This window comes from Trachymyrmex cornetzi, unplaced genomic scaffold (assembly GCF_001594075.2).
Source record: "Trachymyrmex cornetzi isolate Tcor2-1 unplaced genomic scaffold, Tcor1.1 scaffold4, whole genome shotgun sequence".
Lineage (NCBI taxonomy): Eukaryota > Metazoa > Arthropoda > Insecta > Hymenoptera > Formicidae > Trachymyrmex > Trachymyrmex cornetzi.
In genome coordinates this window covers 1,304,544-1,326,333 of record NW_017298743.1, presented here as the reverse complement: position 1 = coordinate 1,326,333, position 21,790 = coordinate 1,304,544, and the positions used below count along the sequence as shown (strand labels likewise).

Below are 21,790 nucleotides of genomic sequence, written 5' to 3'. Positions count from 1 at the left end.
TTGCGCACAAATATAAAATTAGAAAAAAAAGAAATAATTGCACACATGCCACAATTGCGTACATATTGCACTGTACAAACACATAATATGTATTCTTGTCTACAGATCAATTGCTTACAAGCATCTTTACGCCTAAATAAAAATTTCAAAGACGAATTCAAATTTGCTCATGCGTATTGATACATCGTAACTGGGTAATTCTTATGATACATTTTATGGTTATCGTTTTGGAATGTTTGCGGGACAGTCCTGACGAATCTGTTCGGACGAAATACTTCGCGACAGAGAAGCGTTAGGCGTTGCGCACAATAAAGGAATAGGAATAGAGAATAGGAACAGGAATAAGAATTTCAACCAATTAGAAACTATGCACTATAGAATATACAGTTTCTGATAGGTCGAAATTTGTATTCTCGGTTGCTGTTCCCATTCCCTGTTCCTACTTATAAATAGCCCGTTAGAGTATGTTTCCACTGAACGCGTCACGCGTCGCGTCGTGAAAGAGAGAAAGAAATAAGTTCATATGTATACACAACCCCTCTCTTTCCCTCATTCGACGACGCGACGCGTGACGCGATGAGTGCAAACCTACCTTTAGAAAACGGACATAATGAAGCTACTTTATAAGACGACGACAAGTGTTGGCGTATTTCTATACAAACTTAAACGCATGACGAAATGTGTTTTTGCATGACCACCCATAATTATAAATGTTTGACTATACGGAAATCAAATAAGAAACGAAATTATACGACTGAACTATTAGTAAGATTCAAACATATTTACATAATAAAAGATAACATATTTGACCTCTCCAAATAGTTTTTCTGTACAACATCTTCATAATAATATGTTGTTCCGCATTCAGTAATACACGTACCGCGATACTGTGTGGATACAATGGCAACTCCAGAAGAACCAAATAGTTGGATATGGAATTATTTTAATAATTTAAACGAATTTGTAAAGTGCCAATTGTGTCCGACAACTTATAAAATTCAATCTACTAAATATGAAATAAGTTATATGAAAAGACACTTATACCATGAACATAAAATATATAATGATGCAGATCGTTTAAAATGGGAATCCGACGACAGCTTGATATGGCGATATTTTGAAAGAACAGACATATACGAAGAAAAATGTAAATTTTGTGGTAAATTGTTCCATGAAATAATATTAAATAAACATCGATTAAAGAAACATCTACATAAATATCATCTTCAGGTAATACAAGATACGCTACGAACGGAAATAATTGCAAATAAAACTCTATCACAAAATTTCATATTCCACGAAGGAGTAACTAAAGTAGGATGCATACATTGCAAATCTGATATTGATATATTTTACGGAATAGATATTTTAAGGTCTCACTTAACTCAATGCGTATACAGTATAAACATATATAACAACATAAGTAAATTAGCAAAATCTCAAGAAGGTAACGAAGGTTGGGAACATGAAAATTTTATTGAATCAAACAATTATTTAAAGTGCACAAGTTGTCGCCAAACCTATAAAGGAAATTTAAGCAAAAATTATAAACGTATGATAATGTATATGAAACGACATTTATACCTTAAACATAATATATGTAGTGAAGAAGATTGCTCAAAATGGAAAACCAACAACGATTTGATATGGCGGTATTTCGAAAAAATAGACTTATACAAGGAAAAATGTAAGTTTTGTGGCATTTCGCTTTTAATATCGTATGTACCAGATTTAAGAAGTCACCTAAATAAGTATCATCGTCAGGAAATAATAGCTGCGGTACGAAAAGAAGTAACTGCCAATAATGCGCTCTCGCAACATTTCCAATTCGAAATAAACAGTCTAATTTCAAAATGCATATATTGTAAATATCATATTGATATATTTTACGGAATAGATATGTTAAACTCTCACTTAACTGATTGTCATATATATGATAGAAAAAGAAAACATGCAAAATCTCAAGAAGATACCAAAGATAATAATGTGGCTAAAAAGATGCTACATTCCGTACCTAAAGAAAATATAATGGGTACAAGTTCTTAATAAAACAATACAGATTAGCAAACTTATGGACGTTCAAATAGTCAATAGAGGTAAACGTTACAAATATGAATATGTTTCATTTTTTTCAAATTATTAATGTATTCAGATAAAAAACAATTAACAATGAAAAATTGAATACTTAATATTTAAATATAACGACTATATCAATTATAATCAAATAAGTTATTTATGTATTTTCTTTTAGTGTCATTATTAATGTCATTAAGATTAGATTTCGTTTTTAAAACAAATCTATATCAAGATTTGTAGATAATAAAATAATTAATGCCACAGTTCTCATAAGGGAGAGCCACACTAAGTGATAAAATTTGATTCTAATGAAACTTTATACACATGTAGGTTACATAAAAAGATGAATTTAGAAAATGTCCGTTGCGACGGAGATACGGTTTGAAGTGGTGAAAACACTACTTATATGGTAAAGCAGTTTTCAGATTTTTTCCGTTATATCTCGGAAATTATTCTAGATGTCAAAAAATGGTTTATGCAAAGTTTTACAACAAAATTACCTCCATTCCTTATCGTCAATAATATATTAATGAACAATTTTCTCAAATTAAAAAATTTTTTTTTACATTTTAAGAATATTATTGAAGTAGCTGGACAGAAATAATTTTATTATAAAAGTTTTATATATAAAAAATATTTTTTGACATCTCGAATAATTTTTAAGATACAACGAGAAGAGCTAAACTCGCTTTAATATATGGGGGCAATTTCACACCTCCAAACAGTTTTTCCGCCGCAATTAACATTTTCTAAATTCATCCTTTTATGGAACCAATATGCGTACAAAGTTTCATTAAAATAAAATTTTTACACTTTGTATGGTTCCCTTATCAACTGAAGAAGTGGATATAAATTCGTATTATAACAAAACATATTAGCAATTTACATGAAATCAAGAACGTTAATAGATATAAATGTTACACATTTTTATATGTGCCAATTTTTCGAATTATTAATGTGTTCTATTCATTTAACATAATGAAATTAAATTCTTATAGTTCACAAAAATCAATTTTTTTAATTTACGTTAAATATTTATTTTATACATTTGTATATTATTAATGATATTACTATTCACAATAAATAATATTATATAAACAAATTTGCATTTAGTTTTCAAGGTGACAACATGGACGAAATAAGGGAATGGTTTTTTACTGAAGAAAATGCGACTATAGTTTCTCACTGTGACGGTACCGTTTCGTAAACTCTTTGAAATCGAGAAAATCAACATAGGTAAATATTGCAAATATTAACGCATATTATTTTTATAGTAATGACTATATTCTGTTACGTATAATGAAAATAACAAGATTGAATATACTTGATATTCGAAAATATAGATATTATAAGTTTGAATCACATATTTAACTTATGGACATATACACTCCTAATTTAACTTTTGATCGAGTTAAATTGTATTATATATACATATATCTTAGTCTGGTTCAATTATCGAATGTACATATAATTTGCAATATAATTTTGCTTTTGTAATTACTTACATTGACAATTCTCATTTTTATAATTATTTTGTTTGAACGTACAGATTCCATTACATATATATGTGCTCTCTAAATCTCGTGGAGTGAAATCTCACTCAAAGAGACTGAAAATTTAGCCCGTTTTGGAAAAATAGTGCAAATACGAACACGCTTATTCAAGAGTGGCGAATTTCCATCATTTTAAAGTGAGACTTACTCTTTTGGAATGAGATTCACTTCAAAGGAGTGAAATCGCAATCCTCTTTTTGGAGAATTATTATGCCAAGATAGATGGAATCGCACTCCAAAAAAGAGATTGAGATTTCACTTCTTTGGTGTGAATCCCATTTCAAAAGAGTAAATCTCACTAAAGAGTGTTTAAATCTAACACTCTTGAACAAGAGTAGCCGTATTTTCACTCTTTTTTCAAGATAGGATAAATTTTCAGTTATTTCAAGTGAGATTTGACTCCACAAAATTTTAAGAGTACTTAAATATAACAACCGATTATGAATACCAGCCTAAGAATCACACAAAAATTAGCCAATCACAGGCAAAAATTATCAAAAACATTCACATCCGGTTGACTAATTCGTACGCTACGTAGGAATTACGGTTATTGTTACGCAAAATATGTATAAACGTCGTCCTTACGCATCGAAAAGTTTCCCTTTGTCCATAAATTGATTGCCTACAGCCGTTTACCTACAATACACTTGCCGATAGTTTGCGCGCAAAAATTATTGCCTACATGCAATATTGCGCACAAATATCAAATTAGAAGAAAAAGACATGTTTGCACACATGCCCAAATTGCATTGTACAAACATAATATATATTATTGTCCACAAATCAATTGCCAACAAGCACTTTTACGAACAAATAAAAATTTCAAAGCCTGATTCACATTTGCTTACACGAATTGTTACCTACAAGTCGTAACTGACTAATTCTTAGGATATATTTTATGATTATCGTTATGGAAAGTTTGTGCGACGGTCTTCACGAATCTGTTCGGACGAACCACTTCACGACAGAGAGTCGTTAGGCGCTGCACAATGAAGAAATAGGAATAGAGAATAGAAACAGGAACAGAGAATAAGAATTTCAACCAATCAGAAACAATATACTGTAGAATATAAAGTTTCTGATAGGTTGAAATTCGTATTCTCTATTGCTGTTCCCATTCCCTATTCCTACTTCCTTGTACGCAGCCCATTAGAGCACGGACACAATGAGGCTACTTTATAAAACGACAACAAGTGCAGGCGTATTTCGACACAAGCGTAAACGCATGACGAAATGTATTTTTGCATGATCACACATAATTTTGATTAAATGTTGATTATACAGGCATCAAAAAAGAAACGAAATTATATGACTTAACTGTTAGGAAGATTCAAATATATTTACATAATAAAAGATAACAAATTTCGTTTTGACCTTTCCAAATAGGTTCTCTGTACATCATCTTCAGCATAATCAAAATATCGTTGCGCATTTAGTAATACACGTACCGCGATACTGTGTGGATACAATGGCAACTTCAATAGAATTAGATAATTGGATGTGGGAACATTTTAAAATTTTCAACCAATTTATAGAGTGCAAATTGTGTCAGAAATCTTATTCAAGTCTTAATAATACACATATAACAAGTTTAATAAAAAGACACTTATACCTTATACATGAAATATATAATGAAACAGATCGTTTAAAATGGGAATCCGACGACAGTTTGATATGGCGATATTTTGAAAGAACAGACTTATACGAAGAAAAATGTAAATTTTGTGGTAATTTGTTCAATGAAACGATACCATCTAAATGTCGATTAAAAAAACATCTGTATAAACATCATCTTCAGGTAATACAAGATGCGTTACGAACAGAATTAATTGCAGATAAAACTCTATCACAAAATTTCAAATTCCACGAAGGAGTAACTAAAGTAGGATGCATACATTGCAAATCTAATATTGATATATTTTACGGAATAGATATTTTAAGGTCTCACTTAACTCAATGCGTATATAGCACAAACATATGTAACAAAATAAGTAAATTAGCAGAATCTCGAGAAGGTAACGAAGGTTGGGTACGTGAACATTGTATCGAATCAACCAATGATTTAAAGTGCACAAGTTGTATCCAAACCTATAAAATAAGTTCAAGGAAAACTTATAAACGTGTGATAATGTGTATGAAAGGACATTTATACCATAAACATAATATATATAGTGAAGAAGATCGCTCAAAATGGGAAACCGACCATGATTTGATATGGCGGTATTTCAAAAAAATAGACTTCTACGAAGAAAAATGTAATTTTTGTGGCAATACGTTTTTAATATCATATGTACCTCATTTAAGGACGCACCTAAATAGGTATCATCGTCAGGAAATAATAGCTGCAGTACGAAATGAAGTAACTGCCAATAATTCCCTCTCGCAACATTTCCAATTCTATATAAACAGACTTATTTCAAAATGCATATATTGCAAACATCGTATAGATATATTTTGCGGAATAGATATTTTAAGCTCTCACTTAACTGATTGTCATGTATATGATAGAAAAAGAAAACATGCAAAATTTCAAGAAAATAATACCAAATGTAATAATGTGGCTAAAAAGATGCTACAATCCCTACCTAAAGAAAATATGGGTACAAATTCTTAATATAACAGTTCAGATTAGCAATCTTCTGGATGTCAAAATAGTCAATACAGGTAAACGTTATAAATATGAATGTGTTTCATTTTTTTCAAATTATTAAAGCATTCAGATAAAAACAATTAACATTGAAAAATTGAATACTTAACATTTAAATATAACGATTATATAAATTATAATCAAATAAATTATTTATGTACTTTCTTTTAATGTCATTATTAACGTTATTAAGATTAGATTTCGTTGTTAAAAAAAATCTATATCAAGATTTATAGATAATAAAATAATCAGATTAATGCGACAGTTCTCACAAGGGAGAGCCACACTAAGTGATAAAATCTGATTCTAATGAAACTTTGTATACATATATAGGTTACATAAAAAGATGAATTTAGAAAATGTCCGTTGCGACGGAGAAACGGTTTGAAATGGTGAAAACACCACTTATATGGTAAAGCAGTTTTCAGATTTTTTCCCCTATTTTTCGGAAATTATTCGAGATGTCAAAAAATGGTTTACGCAAAGTTTTACAACAAAATCACCTCCATTCCTTATCGTCAATAATATTTTAATAAACGATTTTCTTAAATTAAATTAATTTTTTTACATTTTAAGAATATTTTATTGAAGTAGATGGACAGAGATAATTTTATTACAAAAATTTTTTATATAATATTTTTTGACATCTCGATTAATTTTTAAGATACAACGAGAAAAGCTAAACCCCACTTTAACATATGCGGGCGATTTCACACCTCCAAACCGTTTTTCCGCCGCAATTAACATTTTCTAAATTCATCCATTTTGGAACCAATATGTGTACAAAGTTTCATTAAAATAAAATTTTTACAATTTGTATGGTTCCCTTATCAACTGAAGAAGCGGATATAAATTCGTATTATAACAAAACATATTAGCAATTTGCAGGAAATCAAGAACGTCAATACATATAAATGTTACACATATTTATATGAACAATTTTTTCGAGTTAATGTGTTCTATTCATCTATCATAATAAAATTGAATACTTATAGTTGACAAAAATAAATTTGTTTAATTTATGTTAAATATTTATTTTATACATTTCTATATTATTAATGATATTACTATTCACAATAAATAATGTTATATAAACAAATTTGCATTTAATTTTCAAGGTAACGACATGGACGGAATAAGGAAATGGTTTTTTACTGAAGGAAATGCGAGTATAGTTTCTCACTATGACGGTACCGTTTGGTAAACTCTTTGAAATCGAGAAAATTAACATAGGTAAATATTGCATATACTAACGCATATTATTTTTTTAGTAATTCTGTTACATATAATGAAAGTAACAAGATTTAATATATTTGATATTTGAAAATATAGATATTATAAGTTTGAAACACATATTTAACTTATGGACATATACACTCTTAATTTAACTTTTGATCGAGTTAAATTGTATTATATATACATATATCTAAGTCTGGTTCAATTATCGAATGTACATATAATCTGCAATATAATTTTGCTGTTGTAATTAGTTACATTGACAATTCTCATTTTTATAATTATTTTGTTTGAACATACAGATTCCATTACAACAGCCAATAAAAATCCGGATCTCAACAAAATTTTGAAGCGACAATCTCGATTTCATGACAAAATTTCGAAATTAATTCCTATATATATAACATCAGGAAGCAGTAATTTTGAGTTTGATACTGGGATATACAAGCACTTTTACATAATTATGCGTACATGTATGTGCTCTCTAAATCTCGTTGAATGAAATCTCACTCGATGAGACTGAAAATTTAGCCCGTTTTGGAAAAATAGTGCAAATACGACCACGCTTATTCAAGAGTGGCGAATTTCCACCATTTTGAAGTGAGACTTACTCTTTTGGAATGAGATTCACTCCAAAGGAGTGAAATCGCAATCCTCTTTTTGGAGAATTATTATGCCAAGATAGATGGAATCGCACTCCAAAAAAGAGATTGAGATTTCACTTGTTTGGTGTGAATCCCATTTCAAAAGGGTAAATCTCACTAAGGAGAGTTTAAATCTAACACTCTTGAATAAGAGTAGCCGTATTTTCACTCTTTTTTCAAGATGGGCTAAATTTTCAGTTACTTCGAGTGAGATTTGACTACACAAAATTTCAAGAGTGTATATATTACACTAGTTACTTATTCATTAATCCACTACAGCGAAGTACTTGAATTTTCTGTATATCGCCATAATAATTTAATTGTAAATCTTATATAAAGTCTTACATCTATGTAAATGTATCAGTTATAATTGTTTGTATGCATAAGGGTTGTAAAATAATATCCGGGTATATCGTTGTTTAAAATTACCCATTTATTATTAACCAAATTCTAAATCAAACTTGAAAAATTCGGATATAAATATTCTAAACATTTTAATGTTTGGATTATATTTATAACCTGTATGTAATATTAATTCTACATAACATTAACTATTATGTAAAATTAATGATAGAGTTTTTAGAAATAATTTTTATGTATGCTAAAAATGATTGTAACGGATTTATTCAAAATTATAATTAAAACATGCTTATTCTATTTGTAGTAGTTTCGAAATTGCTGTAATGTAAGGAGCTCGTAATATAATTATTAAGAGAAGACAAACTTTAATTAAAAAGGCGACATTTTAAAAACATTTTGATTATTTAATTTGTAATTAGTCTATGATGTACTCGTATAATATAGCAACTTATGATTTAATACAATTTATTTTACTTTTTTATCAATATCTATTAGCATTAAACTTTTCCGAAAAAGCTAATCTTTCTGCATCCAACAATATTTTATGAATTACGAGAAATCTCAATTACCATTGGACCGTTTTTACGTTTGCAGTTGCACCATCATTTACATTCTACAATGTGATACTGAAAGACTCAATTTACAAGTTCATATTTCATATTATCATTGTAATTGCTCTAGAAATTAAATCTATAACATTTAATTCAATTTTATTTAAATTTAATAATAATAATTAATACTGAATGAAGTTATTATAGAGTCAATATGTGTTAATAAAAATGGATAAATTATGTAAATAATAAGATTCCAATAATATTATATATAATTTATAATATATATAGCTGTAAAAATACATAAATGAGTTAAACTGCGAAATCCTCAATACATTTCATTGTACTATTTAATAAAATGTACACTGGGCACTTTATTAATTGAAATATCTCACTTTTTTACATTCAAATTAGATTAGTGTACAACAGCTTTAATGGTCACTGAATGCACACCTGTTCTACTAATAAAAAATCCTATTAGAATTATTGCACCATAAACTGCTATTATAGCACTTAAACTACTAGTTTATTCCTTTAACTATTGTCAAAACGAATGTACTCATGCGCAGGATAAGTATATTTGAATATTACACAAGCTTTCTATATACTTGTTTCGAACCAACCGTACAAAACCATAGATCCCTTGATATATTGACATCTCTTTTCTGTACATGACGGTCTTATTCTGCGCATCCACCACGGGCAGGTAACACTTTTACATAAAGAAAAGTAGGGAGTTAACAGTCTAATGTGGTAATAAATGTCTATGGCACGCGAGACAGACTTTTGCGTAACGCATAACGCATAGTACATAGACGAATCAACCAATCAAAATTCTTTGTTTTCGTGAAATGGAAAGAAGGGAAAGATTCAGAATGATTCTCTTATGCGTTATGCTCTGTGCAATAGAGTGTCTTGTGGCTCAATGGATTGCGCACTTCATCGCACGATGACGCAAGCGCCGACCAATTGGCACGGAAAAGCGCTACAAAAAAGTGCTGCGAATCCGTTTCATACTAGCTATTTTGTAGTCCTACAGAAAAACATTAAAGGACCACCGCATACTTTCGTAACAACGACCGTAAAGACAGTATTCAGACTGTAATTCAGACTTAAATATAACAACCGATTATGAATACCTAAGAATCACGCAAAAATTAGCAAATCACAGGCAAAAATTATCAAAAACAATCACACCCGGTTGGCTAATTCGTACGCTACGTAGGAATTACGGTTATTGTTACGCAAAATATGTATAAGCGTCGTCCTTACGCATCGAGAAGTCTCCCTTTGTCCATAAATTGATTGCCTACAGCCGTTTACCTACAATACACTTGCCGACAGTTTGCGCGCAAAAATTATTGCCTACATGCAATATTGCGCACAAATATCAAATTAGAAGAAAAAGACATGTTTGCACACATGCCCAAATTGCATTGTACAAACATAATATATATTATTGTCCACAAATCAATTGCCAACAAGCACTTTTACGAACAAATAAAAATTTCAAAGCCTGATTCACATTTGCTTACACGAATTGTTACCTACAAGTCGTAACTGACTAATTCTTAGGATATATTTTATGATTATCGTTATGGAAAGTTTGTGCGACGGTCTTCACGAATCTGTTCGGACGAACCACTTCACGACAGAGAATCCTTAGGCGCTGCACAATGAAGGAATAGGAATAAAGAATAGAAACAGGAACAGAGAATAAGAATTTCAACCAATCAGAAACAATATACTATAGAATATACAGTTTCTGATTGATTGAAATTCGTATTCTCTATTGCTGTTCCCATTCCCTGTCCCTACTTCCTTGTACGCAGTCCATTGGAGAACGATCACAATGAGGCTACTTTATAAGACGACAACAAGTGCAGGCGTATTTCGACACAAGCGTAAACGCATGACGAAATGTATTTTTGCATGATCACACATAATTTTAAATGTGATTATATGGGCATCAAAAAAGAAACGAAATTATATGACTTAACTGTTAGGAAGATTCAAATATATTTACATAATAAAAGATAACATATTTCGTTTTGACCTTTCTAAATAGGTTCTCTGTACATCATCTTCAGCATAATCAATATATCGTCACGCATTTAGTAATACACGTACCGCGATACTGTGTGGATACAATGGCAACTCCAATAGAATTAGATAATTGGATGTGGGAACATTTTAAAATTTCCGACCAACTTATAGAGTGCAAATTGTGTCAGACTTTTTATACAACTCGTATTACTGAATATATAATAAGTTTAATGAAAAGTCACTTATACCGTCAACATAATATATATAGAGAAGAAGATTGCTCAAAATGGGAAGCCGACAATGATTCGATATGGCGGTATTTCAAAAAAATAGACTTATACGAAGAAAAATGTAATTTTTGTGGCAGTAAGCTTTTTATACCATATGTACCACATTTAAGGAGGCACCTAAATAAGTATCATCGTCAGGAAATAATAGCTGCGGTACGAAATGAAGTAACTGCCAATAATTCGCTCTCCCAACATTTCCAAATCGATATAAACAGACTTATTTCAAAATGCATATATTGCAAACATCGTATAGATATATTTTGCGGAATAGATATTTTAAGCTCTCACTTAACTGATTGTTGTGTATATGATAGAAAAAGAAAAGATGCATAATCTCAAGACGATAATAATGTGGCTAAAAAGATGCTACAATCCCTATCTAAAGAAAATATGGGTACAAGTTCTTAATATGACAGTTCAGATTAGCAATCTTCTGGATTTCAAAATAGTCAATACAGGTAAACATTATAAATATGAATGTGTTTCATTTTTTTCAAATTATTAAAGCATTCAGATAAAAACAATTAAATTGAAAAATTGAATACTTAATATTTAAATATAACGACTATATAAATTATAATCAAATAAATTATTTATGTATTTTCTTTTAATGTCATTATTAACGTTATTAAGATTAGATTTCATTGTTAAAAAAATCTATATCAAGATTTATACATAATAAAATAATCAGATTAATGCGACAGTTCTCACAAGGGAGAGCCACACTAAATGATAAAATCTGATTCTAATGAAACTTTGTATACATATATAGGTTACATAAAAAGACGAATTTAGAAAGTGTCCGTTGCGACGGAGAAACGGTTTGAAATGGTGAAAACACCACTTATATGGTAAAGCAGTTTTCAGATTTTTTCCGTTATATCTCGGAAATTATTCGAGATGTCAAAAAATGGTTTATGCAAAGTTTTGCAACAAAATCACCTTCATTCCTTATCGTCAATAATATTTTAATAAACGATTTTCTTAAATCAAAAAATTTTTTTACATTTTAAGAATATTTTATTGAAGTAGATGGACAGAGATAATTTTATTATAAAAATTTTTTATATAAAATATTTTTTGACATCTCGATTAATTTTTAAGATACAACGAGAAAAGCTAGACCCCACTTTAATATATGGGAGCGATTTCACACCTCCAAACCGTTTTTCCGCCGCAATTAACATTTTCTAAATTCATCGTTTTATGGAACCAATATGTCTACAAAGTTTCATTAAAATAAAATTTTTACAATTTGTATGGTTCCCTTATCAACTGACGAAGCGGATATAAATTCGTATTATAACAAAATATATTAGCAATTTGCAGGAAATCAAGAACGTAAATACATATAAATGTTACACATATTTATATGAGCTATTTTTTTGAGTTATTAATGTGTTCTATTCATTTAACATAATAAAATTGAATTCTTATAGTCGACAAAAATAAATTTTTTTAATTTATGTCAAATATTTATTTTATACATTTGTATATTATTAATGATATTACTATTCACAATAAATAATGTTATATAAACAAATTTGCATTTAATTTTCAAGGTAACGACATAGACGGAATAATGGAATGGATTTTTACTGAAGGAAATGCGAGTATATAGTTTCTCACTATGACGGTACCGTTTGGTAAACTCTTTGAAATCGAGAAAATTAACATAGGTAAATATTGCAAATACTAACGCATATTATTTTTTTAGTAATTCTGTTATATATAATGAAAGTAACAAGATTGAATATATTTGATATGTGAAAATATAGATATTATAAGTTTGAATCACATATTTAACTTATGGACATATACACTTTTAATTTAACTTTTGATCGAGTTAAATTGTATTATATATATGTATACATATATCTAAGTCTTTGGTTCAATTATCGAATGTACATATAATCCGCAGTATAATCTTGCTGTTGTAATTACTCACATTGATAATTTTCATCTTGATAATTATTTTGTTTGAACATACAGATTCCATTACCACAGCCAATAAAAATCCGGATCTCAACAAAATTTTGAAGCGACAATCTCGATTTCATGACAAAATTTCAAAATTAATTCCTATATATATATATAACATCAGGAAGCAGTAATTTTGAGTTTGATACTGGGATATACAAGCACTTTAACATAATTATGCATACATATATGTGCTCTCTAAATCTCGTGGAGTGAAATCTCACTCAAAGAGACTGAAAATTTAGCCCGTTTTGAAAAAATAGTGCAAATACGACCACGCTTATTCTAGAGTGGCGAATTTCCACCATTTTAAAGTGAGACTTACTCTTTTGGAATGAGATTCACTCCAAAGGAGTGAAATCGCAATCCTCTTTTTGGAGAATTATTATGCCAAGATAGATGGAATCGCACTCCAAAAAAGAGATTGAGATTTCACTTCTTTGGTGTGAATCCCATTTCAAAAGGGTAAATCTCACTAAAGAGTGTTTAAATCTAACACTCTTGAACAAGAATAGTTGTATTTTCACTCTTTTTTCAAGATAGGCTAAATTTTCAGTTACTTCGAGTGAGATTTGTCTCCACAAAATTTTTAGAGTATATATTACTCTAATTACTTATTCATTAATCCAATACGGCGAAGTACTTGAATTTTCTGAATATCGCCATATTAATTTAATTATAAATGTCTTATATAAAGTCTTACATCTATGTAAATGTATCAGTAATAATTGTTTGTATGCATAAGGGTTGTAAAATAATATCCGGGTGTTATCGTTGTTCAAAATCACCCATTTATTATTAACCAAATTCTGAATCAAACTTGAAAAATTCGGATATCAATATTCTAAACATTTTAATGTTTGGATTATATTTATAACCTGTATGTAATATTAATTCTACATAATATTAACTATTATGTAAAATTAATCATAGAGTTTTTAGAAATAATTTTTATATATGCTAAGGATGACTGTAACGGACTTATTCAAAATTATAATTAAAACATGCTTATTCTATTTGTAGTAGTTTCGAAATTGCTGTAATGTAAGGAGCTCGTAATATAATTATTAAGAGAAGACAAACTTTAATTAAAAAGGCGACATTTTAAAAACATTTTGATTATTTAATTTGTAATTAGTGTCTATGATGTACTCATATAATATAGCAACTTATGATTTAATACAATTTATTTTACTTTTTTATCACTATCTATTACATATCATTACACTTTTTTGAAAAAACTAATCTTTCTTCATCCAACAATATTTTATGGATTATGAGAAATCTCAATTACTATTACATTAGACCGTTTTTACGTTTGCAGTTGCACCATCATTTACATTCTACAATGTGACACTGGAAGACTCAATTTACAAATTAGTATTCGATTTTCATCATTGTTATTGTTTTAGAAATGAAATCTATAACATTTAATTCAATTTTATTTAACTTTAATAATAATAATTAATGCTGAATGAAGTTATTACAGAATCAATATGTTAATAAAAATGGATTAATTATTGTAAATAATAAGATCACAAAATAATTTGTAATATATTTAGCGCTATGTCATATAATTTTATAATTTCTTCCCTTGTGTACCTTTATGAGTATAATGGAGTAGCGCGCTTGTGGCGCGCGCAGGAGATGCGCTAGTCACTTTTAAAGTTTACGTTTAATGCTTATAATTTAGAAATGACAGAACCACAATTGAAATATTGCTTGAACAAGAATTTCATCTGCTTTTAACGTTATTTCTAATTCCTTAAAAATATGAAACTCAAACTATTGTCCGTTTATAATATTTTAGAATAAAGAACACTATCACATTAAATTTTTGTAACACAAACAGAAAACTATACAAAAGTTCACAGAAACATGCCTCCAATCTTCAAGAGATTCGCATAATTCCTGTCCTGAAATTATACTTATTCTTATTGAAACATGTATTGTTAATCTTATAGCATTTTTTTATTGGCAGAACCGATGCGCATTTAGTGCACTTTAAAGCCGTTGTGTATACACAAAGCATAAAGATGTATATAAAAATAAGACGTAAGATGTAAAACAAAATGTAAAAATACATAAACGAGTTAAACTGCGAAATCCTTGGTACATTTTATTGTACTGTTTAATAAAATATACATTGGGCATTTTCAATTGAGATGTCTCACTTTTACATTCAAATTAGATTAGTGTACAACAGCTTTATCGCTCACTGAATGCACATCGGTTCTACCAATAAAAAATCCTATTAGAATGATTACCCTATAAACTTCTATTTTAACACTACACCACTAATTTATTCCAAACCAACATTATCAGGACAATATTTGAATTATTTTTCACAACATCCTTTGGTACACAAAATAGGAGTAATTATCAGTTTAACTGATAAAGTTTTACATCTATTACATCCTATGTTTCATAAAAAAATTTTGAGATGATCATAGAAATATTATTAGAAAATGGTTACCCAGTGGATCTGATTTTCACTACTATAAGTAAAAGGTTGCATAAAAAATTCAGCTTATTGAACAAAGAAGCACTAAATAAAAACAATGTCAATAACACAGAAAGTAGACAAAATTAGTTTACGATACCGTTCGTGACTAATATTTTTAATAAAATAAAGAATTATTTTAAAAGGTACAATACTATCAGAGTAACGTATCAATGTTTTAATAAGCTAAATAGTATTAGTAAGGTACAAAAGGACAAATTAAAAAAGATGTTGCACACAAATGTATAAGTTTATAAAATATTTTGTAAGTATTGTGGCGCGACATATGTTGGACAAAGGAGCAGGATACTAAAAACACGAATAGGAGAACATAAGAATCACATCAATTGGAATACTCAACAACATTCAGTAATTACGGAACACGGATTAGAATACTCGCATGAGTTTGATTGGAATAATATAAAAATACTTACTGTTATCTGTATGTAACAGTCTTATTCTGCTCACCGCGGGCAGGCAACACTTTTACATAAGGAAAAATGGGGAGTTAACAATCTAGTGCGGTAATAGAAGTCTATAGGGCGCGAGACACACTTTTGCATAACACATAACGCATAGTACATAGATGAATCAACAAATCAGAGTTCTTTGTTTTCGTGAAAAAGAAAGGAAGAAATGATTCAAGATGATTCTCTTATGCGTTATGCTTTATCAGGCTTTATGCAATAGTATGTCTTGTGGCCTAAGGAATTGCACACGAGATCGCACTTCATCGCGCGACAATGCAAGAGCCGACCAATTGGCATGAAAAAGCGCTACAGAAAAGTATTCATACTTATAGCTATTTGTAGCACCAGTACAGAAAGACATTAAAGGACCACTGTATGGTTTTCATTAACAACAACCGTAAGACCAATATTTATAATCGGTTCTTATTTTAAGTAATGTTTTGAGATACTAATATGATTTTCTGATTGATTGATAACATCTTAAGACTGTAATTCACATTGAAATATAACAACCGATTATGAATACCGGCCTAAGAGAAGCACACAAAAATTAGCCAATCACAGTCAAGAATTATCAAAAACATTCACATCCGATTGGCTAATTCGTACGCTACGTAGGAATTACGGTTATTCTTATGGAAAATATGTACATGCGTCGCCCTTATGTATCGACAAGATTCCCTTTGCCAATAAATTGATTGCCTAAGGCACCATTTACCTGCATTACACTTGCAGACAGTTTGCGCGCAAAAATTATTGCCTAAAAATTTCAAAGACGAATTCACATTTGCTCATGCGTATTGATACACACAAATCGTAACTGGCTAATTTTCAGGATACATTTTATGAATATTATTTATATGGAAAGTTTGTGGGAAAGTCCTCACGAATCTGTTCGGACGAACGACTTCGCGACAGAGAAGCGATAGGCGCTGCGCACAATAAAGGAATAGGAATAGAGAATTGGAACAGGGACAGAGAATAAGAATTTCAACCAATCAGGAACAATGCACTATAGAGTATACAGTTTCTGATAGGTTGAAATTCGTATTCTCTGTTGCTGTTCCTACTTCCTTGTATGCAGCCCCTTAGAGTATGTTTCCACTGAACGCATCACGCGTCGCGTCGTGAAAGAGAAAAAGAGAGAAGTTCGTATGTATACACAACCCCTCTCTTTCTCTCCTTCGACGACGCGATACGTGACGCGCTCAGTGCAAACGTACCCTTAGAGCACGGACACAATGAAGCTACTTTATAAGACGACAAGTGTTGGCGTATTTCTACTCTGAGAAAAAAATGCTGTTGATCCAATTAAAGTCTATATTACGGGCTGTCACTAACATAAGTGATTAATTCATGCGTATATTTTATTGATACAAAGACTTGATTACTGAAATAATAATTTACGTCTTTGTGTCAATAAAAATATACATCAAACTTCAGAAAGCGGTGGTTTTGACTTTGATATTGGGATACGTACATAAATAGACACTCTTAATAAGTAATTACTGAGTAATTAACTATCTTTGCATGTTTGCACTTTAACGTATAGCAATTTTACGAACATATCATCAACTCCCTTGTAGACATATGTGTATATACAAATGCGTATACAATATATGTATGTATTTGTATATATGTATACATTACGCTAATTTCTTCATTAATTACTTATTAATTTATCTAGTATCTCTAAGTACTTTAACTTTCTTTATATCTTTTTAATAATTTATTTGTATATTTTATATAAAGTCTTACATATGTAAATGTATCAATTATAATTTATATGAGAAATGTATCCGGATATCGAATAGTGTCGTTATTAAAAATTCTTATTGTCCACTTATTGTATACGACGAAATGTTTTGGAATAAAAATATTGCTACTTAAATTCTATTTAATTAATAAAAGAATTTGCTTCAATCTGATTAAAATATTTTTTTATAAGTATATGTTACGGCTTAATTATTATACATGAATTATTTAATTTTTTTACAATTTAAATCGAAATTAATTTATTTAAAAATTATTAGATATATTATATGGAAAATAAAACTTCACAAAAAATATGTTTGGCGCGAGACGCTATCGCGTCTCTTAATTTGGAATTTATAGAATTTTTCAGCAGAAATGCGATTATAAATGCTGGTCTACGACTATCACATCTTACTTTTAAAAGCAAGTAAGCGAAATTTATTTTCCTCCTTTCATTCAAATGAAATGTCAAATCCTTGACGAAGCGAGGAAACACAATGGCAGAGATTTGAGGGAAAATAGAACGAAAGGTATATCTAGAAAGGAACACGTGGAGTCGAGACGCGAAGTGCCAGCAAGCGTTACTTGCGAATTTAATTCTAGCTTTACAAATCCTGAGCATGCTGTAGACAATTACGAGATAATTGTTAATACGACTTGCAATTTGCACTACGGCCGGTGCCGCGCCTCGTTTAAACTCTCGTGTGCTTAATTAGTTCCTATTTTGTCTGTGAAGTGTTACGAGTTGCATATCTCAACGCATAGAGCTGCACCTCGCGTTCGAGTACGTCTGAGGACGTCCTTTAATACTACCCTCACATTTTACAAGGGTCGTTTCTCTCAATTTATATTTCCAGTCACGCCCTTCTGACATCAAAACAACGGAACTTGTACTCTTTCATAATTTATAACAAACTTTAAAACAATCACAGGGGAAAGTTTCAAGTACAAAAATTAAATTGACTGTTAAATGTTTTATTATAAATGAAATAGCGAAATTTATTATTATTATTTAATCGCATTACATATAATATTTTACGTATAAAGTGATTTTTGATCATTTTTCTCTATTTTGTTAATATAATTAAAATTTAATTTTATAATTGAAAGATCTGTGTAAATGATTAAAAATCTGTATCAGAATTAACATTATTTTTATATGAATTTAAAACATAAATTAAAAACAAAAAAATTACATAAGATGTAAGAGGTAAAATCTTAAGAAATTATATTATTTCATGATACATTTATCTTTATTGTAATACCATTGTGGCTGAATTAGAGGCATTTCTACATATAGCTTGCTTCGGGCTCTGTGATGCCTATTTTTAAATAAGACCAACGCTCGAATTGTCTCGGGAGCTCTAAATGTATGTTCGCGGTAGTTAACCTCTATCTCTCATATATACACGCATATTAATTTTTTTGTAGCTAAATTGTTTGTAATTATAATGCATTATCCCGTAATTAAATAATTCAAATTTAAAGTATAAACAATAGTACCATGTAACATTATAAAAACCATAAGTACAATTGCATCAATAAATTCAACGCGGAAGTTACAATATATTAATACAAAACTAATTTTAATTAAATAAAATTATCTATTTATACTTGTAAGTAAAAACTTACTAGACGAAATATTATCAACATTACATCACGTATTATTATAAAGTAACCAAATTGTTAAGTAGAATGATGTATGTGATTTTTATAAACATAAAATTCTACAGGATGCTTCTTCATATAACACAGTGTTATTGCTTATTTCGTTCCGTCACAGTGACTTTCTCATTATAAAGTTGAAGTACGGCAGACATCGCGAACGACATTAAACTAATCTTTAAAAGATGGAGACGACAGCGCCTTAGGCGGGCGGCAAAGATTTGTGGGGAAAGTTTTGCAAAATTGAGACCACGCGAGGCTTGATGAGCGCCATGATTTATGCTCTTCATTTCTCAGGTGAGACCGCGAGACCTTATATTAAAGAACGACTGCAGAAAAGTTTCACTCCCGCGTTCTGCATCCGCGCGCAGAAATCATATTGTCGTTACGCCTGGCGTTGTTGACGACGGTACGTGATAGCGCGATTTGTGAGTTACCCTCTAACAAGAAGCGATGGATTTTTTGCGATAAGTAAAACGAGATTATTTGCTGAATTTTCAAAGATTTAGTTTGTAATTTACATCTTGGAACAAATAAAGTTCACATTATTTATAAATTTATTAGTAATTTTTTAGTTATAATTATTTATTATAAATGAATTAAGTAAAAGTTACTCTATATGAATCATTAAAAGTACACTAATTTATCTTCAAAATCCGTTCTCTAAATAACACTTGTGTCGCTCTTAAGATTTCCAAAAAGATCATACCTTCTACAAGAGTGATATATTTTGAATTGTGTCGTTTTATAGTAAATAAAAAAGAAAATCTTTTGTAGAGAACATTTAATTTAGATTTAAGGCATAGATTTCGGTGAAGTTTGAAGAAGAAATTGTTTTATTTTGAATTTAATTATTTTAATTGATCCAAGTAAATATAATCTGTTGAGATATTATATTTCAAATATCACTTTTGATTTAAATTATTCCGGACTTGTTACGATAATTTTGTAAGATATCAAAATTATCACAATTCAAAAAGGATAGTTTTTAAAGTTGTAAAATAAAAATGACATTTCGTCATGTTTCTAAAAATATTCTTTTTACCGATATTGTTTAATTAACCAATACTTAAAAAAAAAACTCAATTTTTTAGTTGCGTTACTTTTGAAGTAACGGAAGAATATTAATCTTTTTTTATACAATGTATTAAGTCTTTCTTAAATAATCCATATCTGTGATTTCTTGAACGAAGACAGGAACTTCCATTACACACGTCTATATTACTGAGATCAAATGGAAAGCCGTAATTATACGAAAAGAAAAATCATCGATACTCACCAGTGAAAATAGCGTCGGGCAGCAATGCACAGATGCTCAAGTACACCAGCAATACTCCTCGAGCTTGACGCACCTTCTGGCAGCAGTCCAGCTTTTTCCCGCTCGGTAGGCCACCACCGATTCTTCTTGGCCCCCTCATCGTACCGCATAGTTTTCGTTCCGACCACGTAAACCACGCGCGTTACACCCGGATTAGAGCGCGAGAAGTTTAATAATGCCTCACGTGCTTCCTTCCTTCCTTCCTTCCTTCCACTTTCGGTTCTCGCACACGTGACGCGAGATTTCGTAACGATCTTAACGCGCGTGCCACGGATGCGAACTACATTCATTAATAGAATGCGATTGCATCGGGCGCGGCGAGTTGCATTGTGCTCGAGGCCGACTTGCGGACGATATGCGTTAAAACGGCCTCCCTTTTTCACAATACGGATTGTTTTATCGTAGCATTTGTTTTGTTTCCTGCTATACGGGGAAATTTCATGCGTATACGAATCCAATGAAATTTTGGCGATTGAAGTTGTACCACCAAAAACTAATTTGCATACGAAAGTTATTTCTTCCTTGTGGCAACATTCTGTATTGTGATATTGAAGACGCGGTTAGAATAAGTAATTAAAAGTAATTATACAACAGAAATAAGTATAATTGATCATATCAAACATTGACTCTGTTCACTGAATTTATTTTGCAATATGTAAGTCACTCTGTTTATGTATTTTTAAGCAATTGTCTTAT

At 30.0% G+C, this 21,790-nt stretch overlaps 1 protein-coding gene across 1 annotated transcript in view; it reads right to left on the bottom strand.

The window, feature by feature from the left end:
• Positions 1-21,296, bottom strand: part of LOC108764179 (peroxidasin) — a 143,537-nt gene extending 122,241 nt beyond the window's left edge. Inside the window, exon 1 of the mRNA XM_018512273.1 lies at positions 21,056-21,296. Coding sequence (XP_018367775.1) covers positions 21,056-21,194 — 139 coding nt within the window. The 5' untranslated portion in view covers positions 21,195-21,296. The remainder of the gene's footprint in view (positions 1-21,055) is intronic.
• Positions 21,297-21,790: the final 494 nt, after the last annotated feature.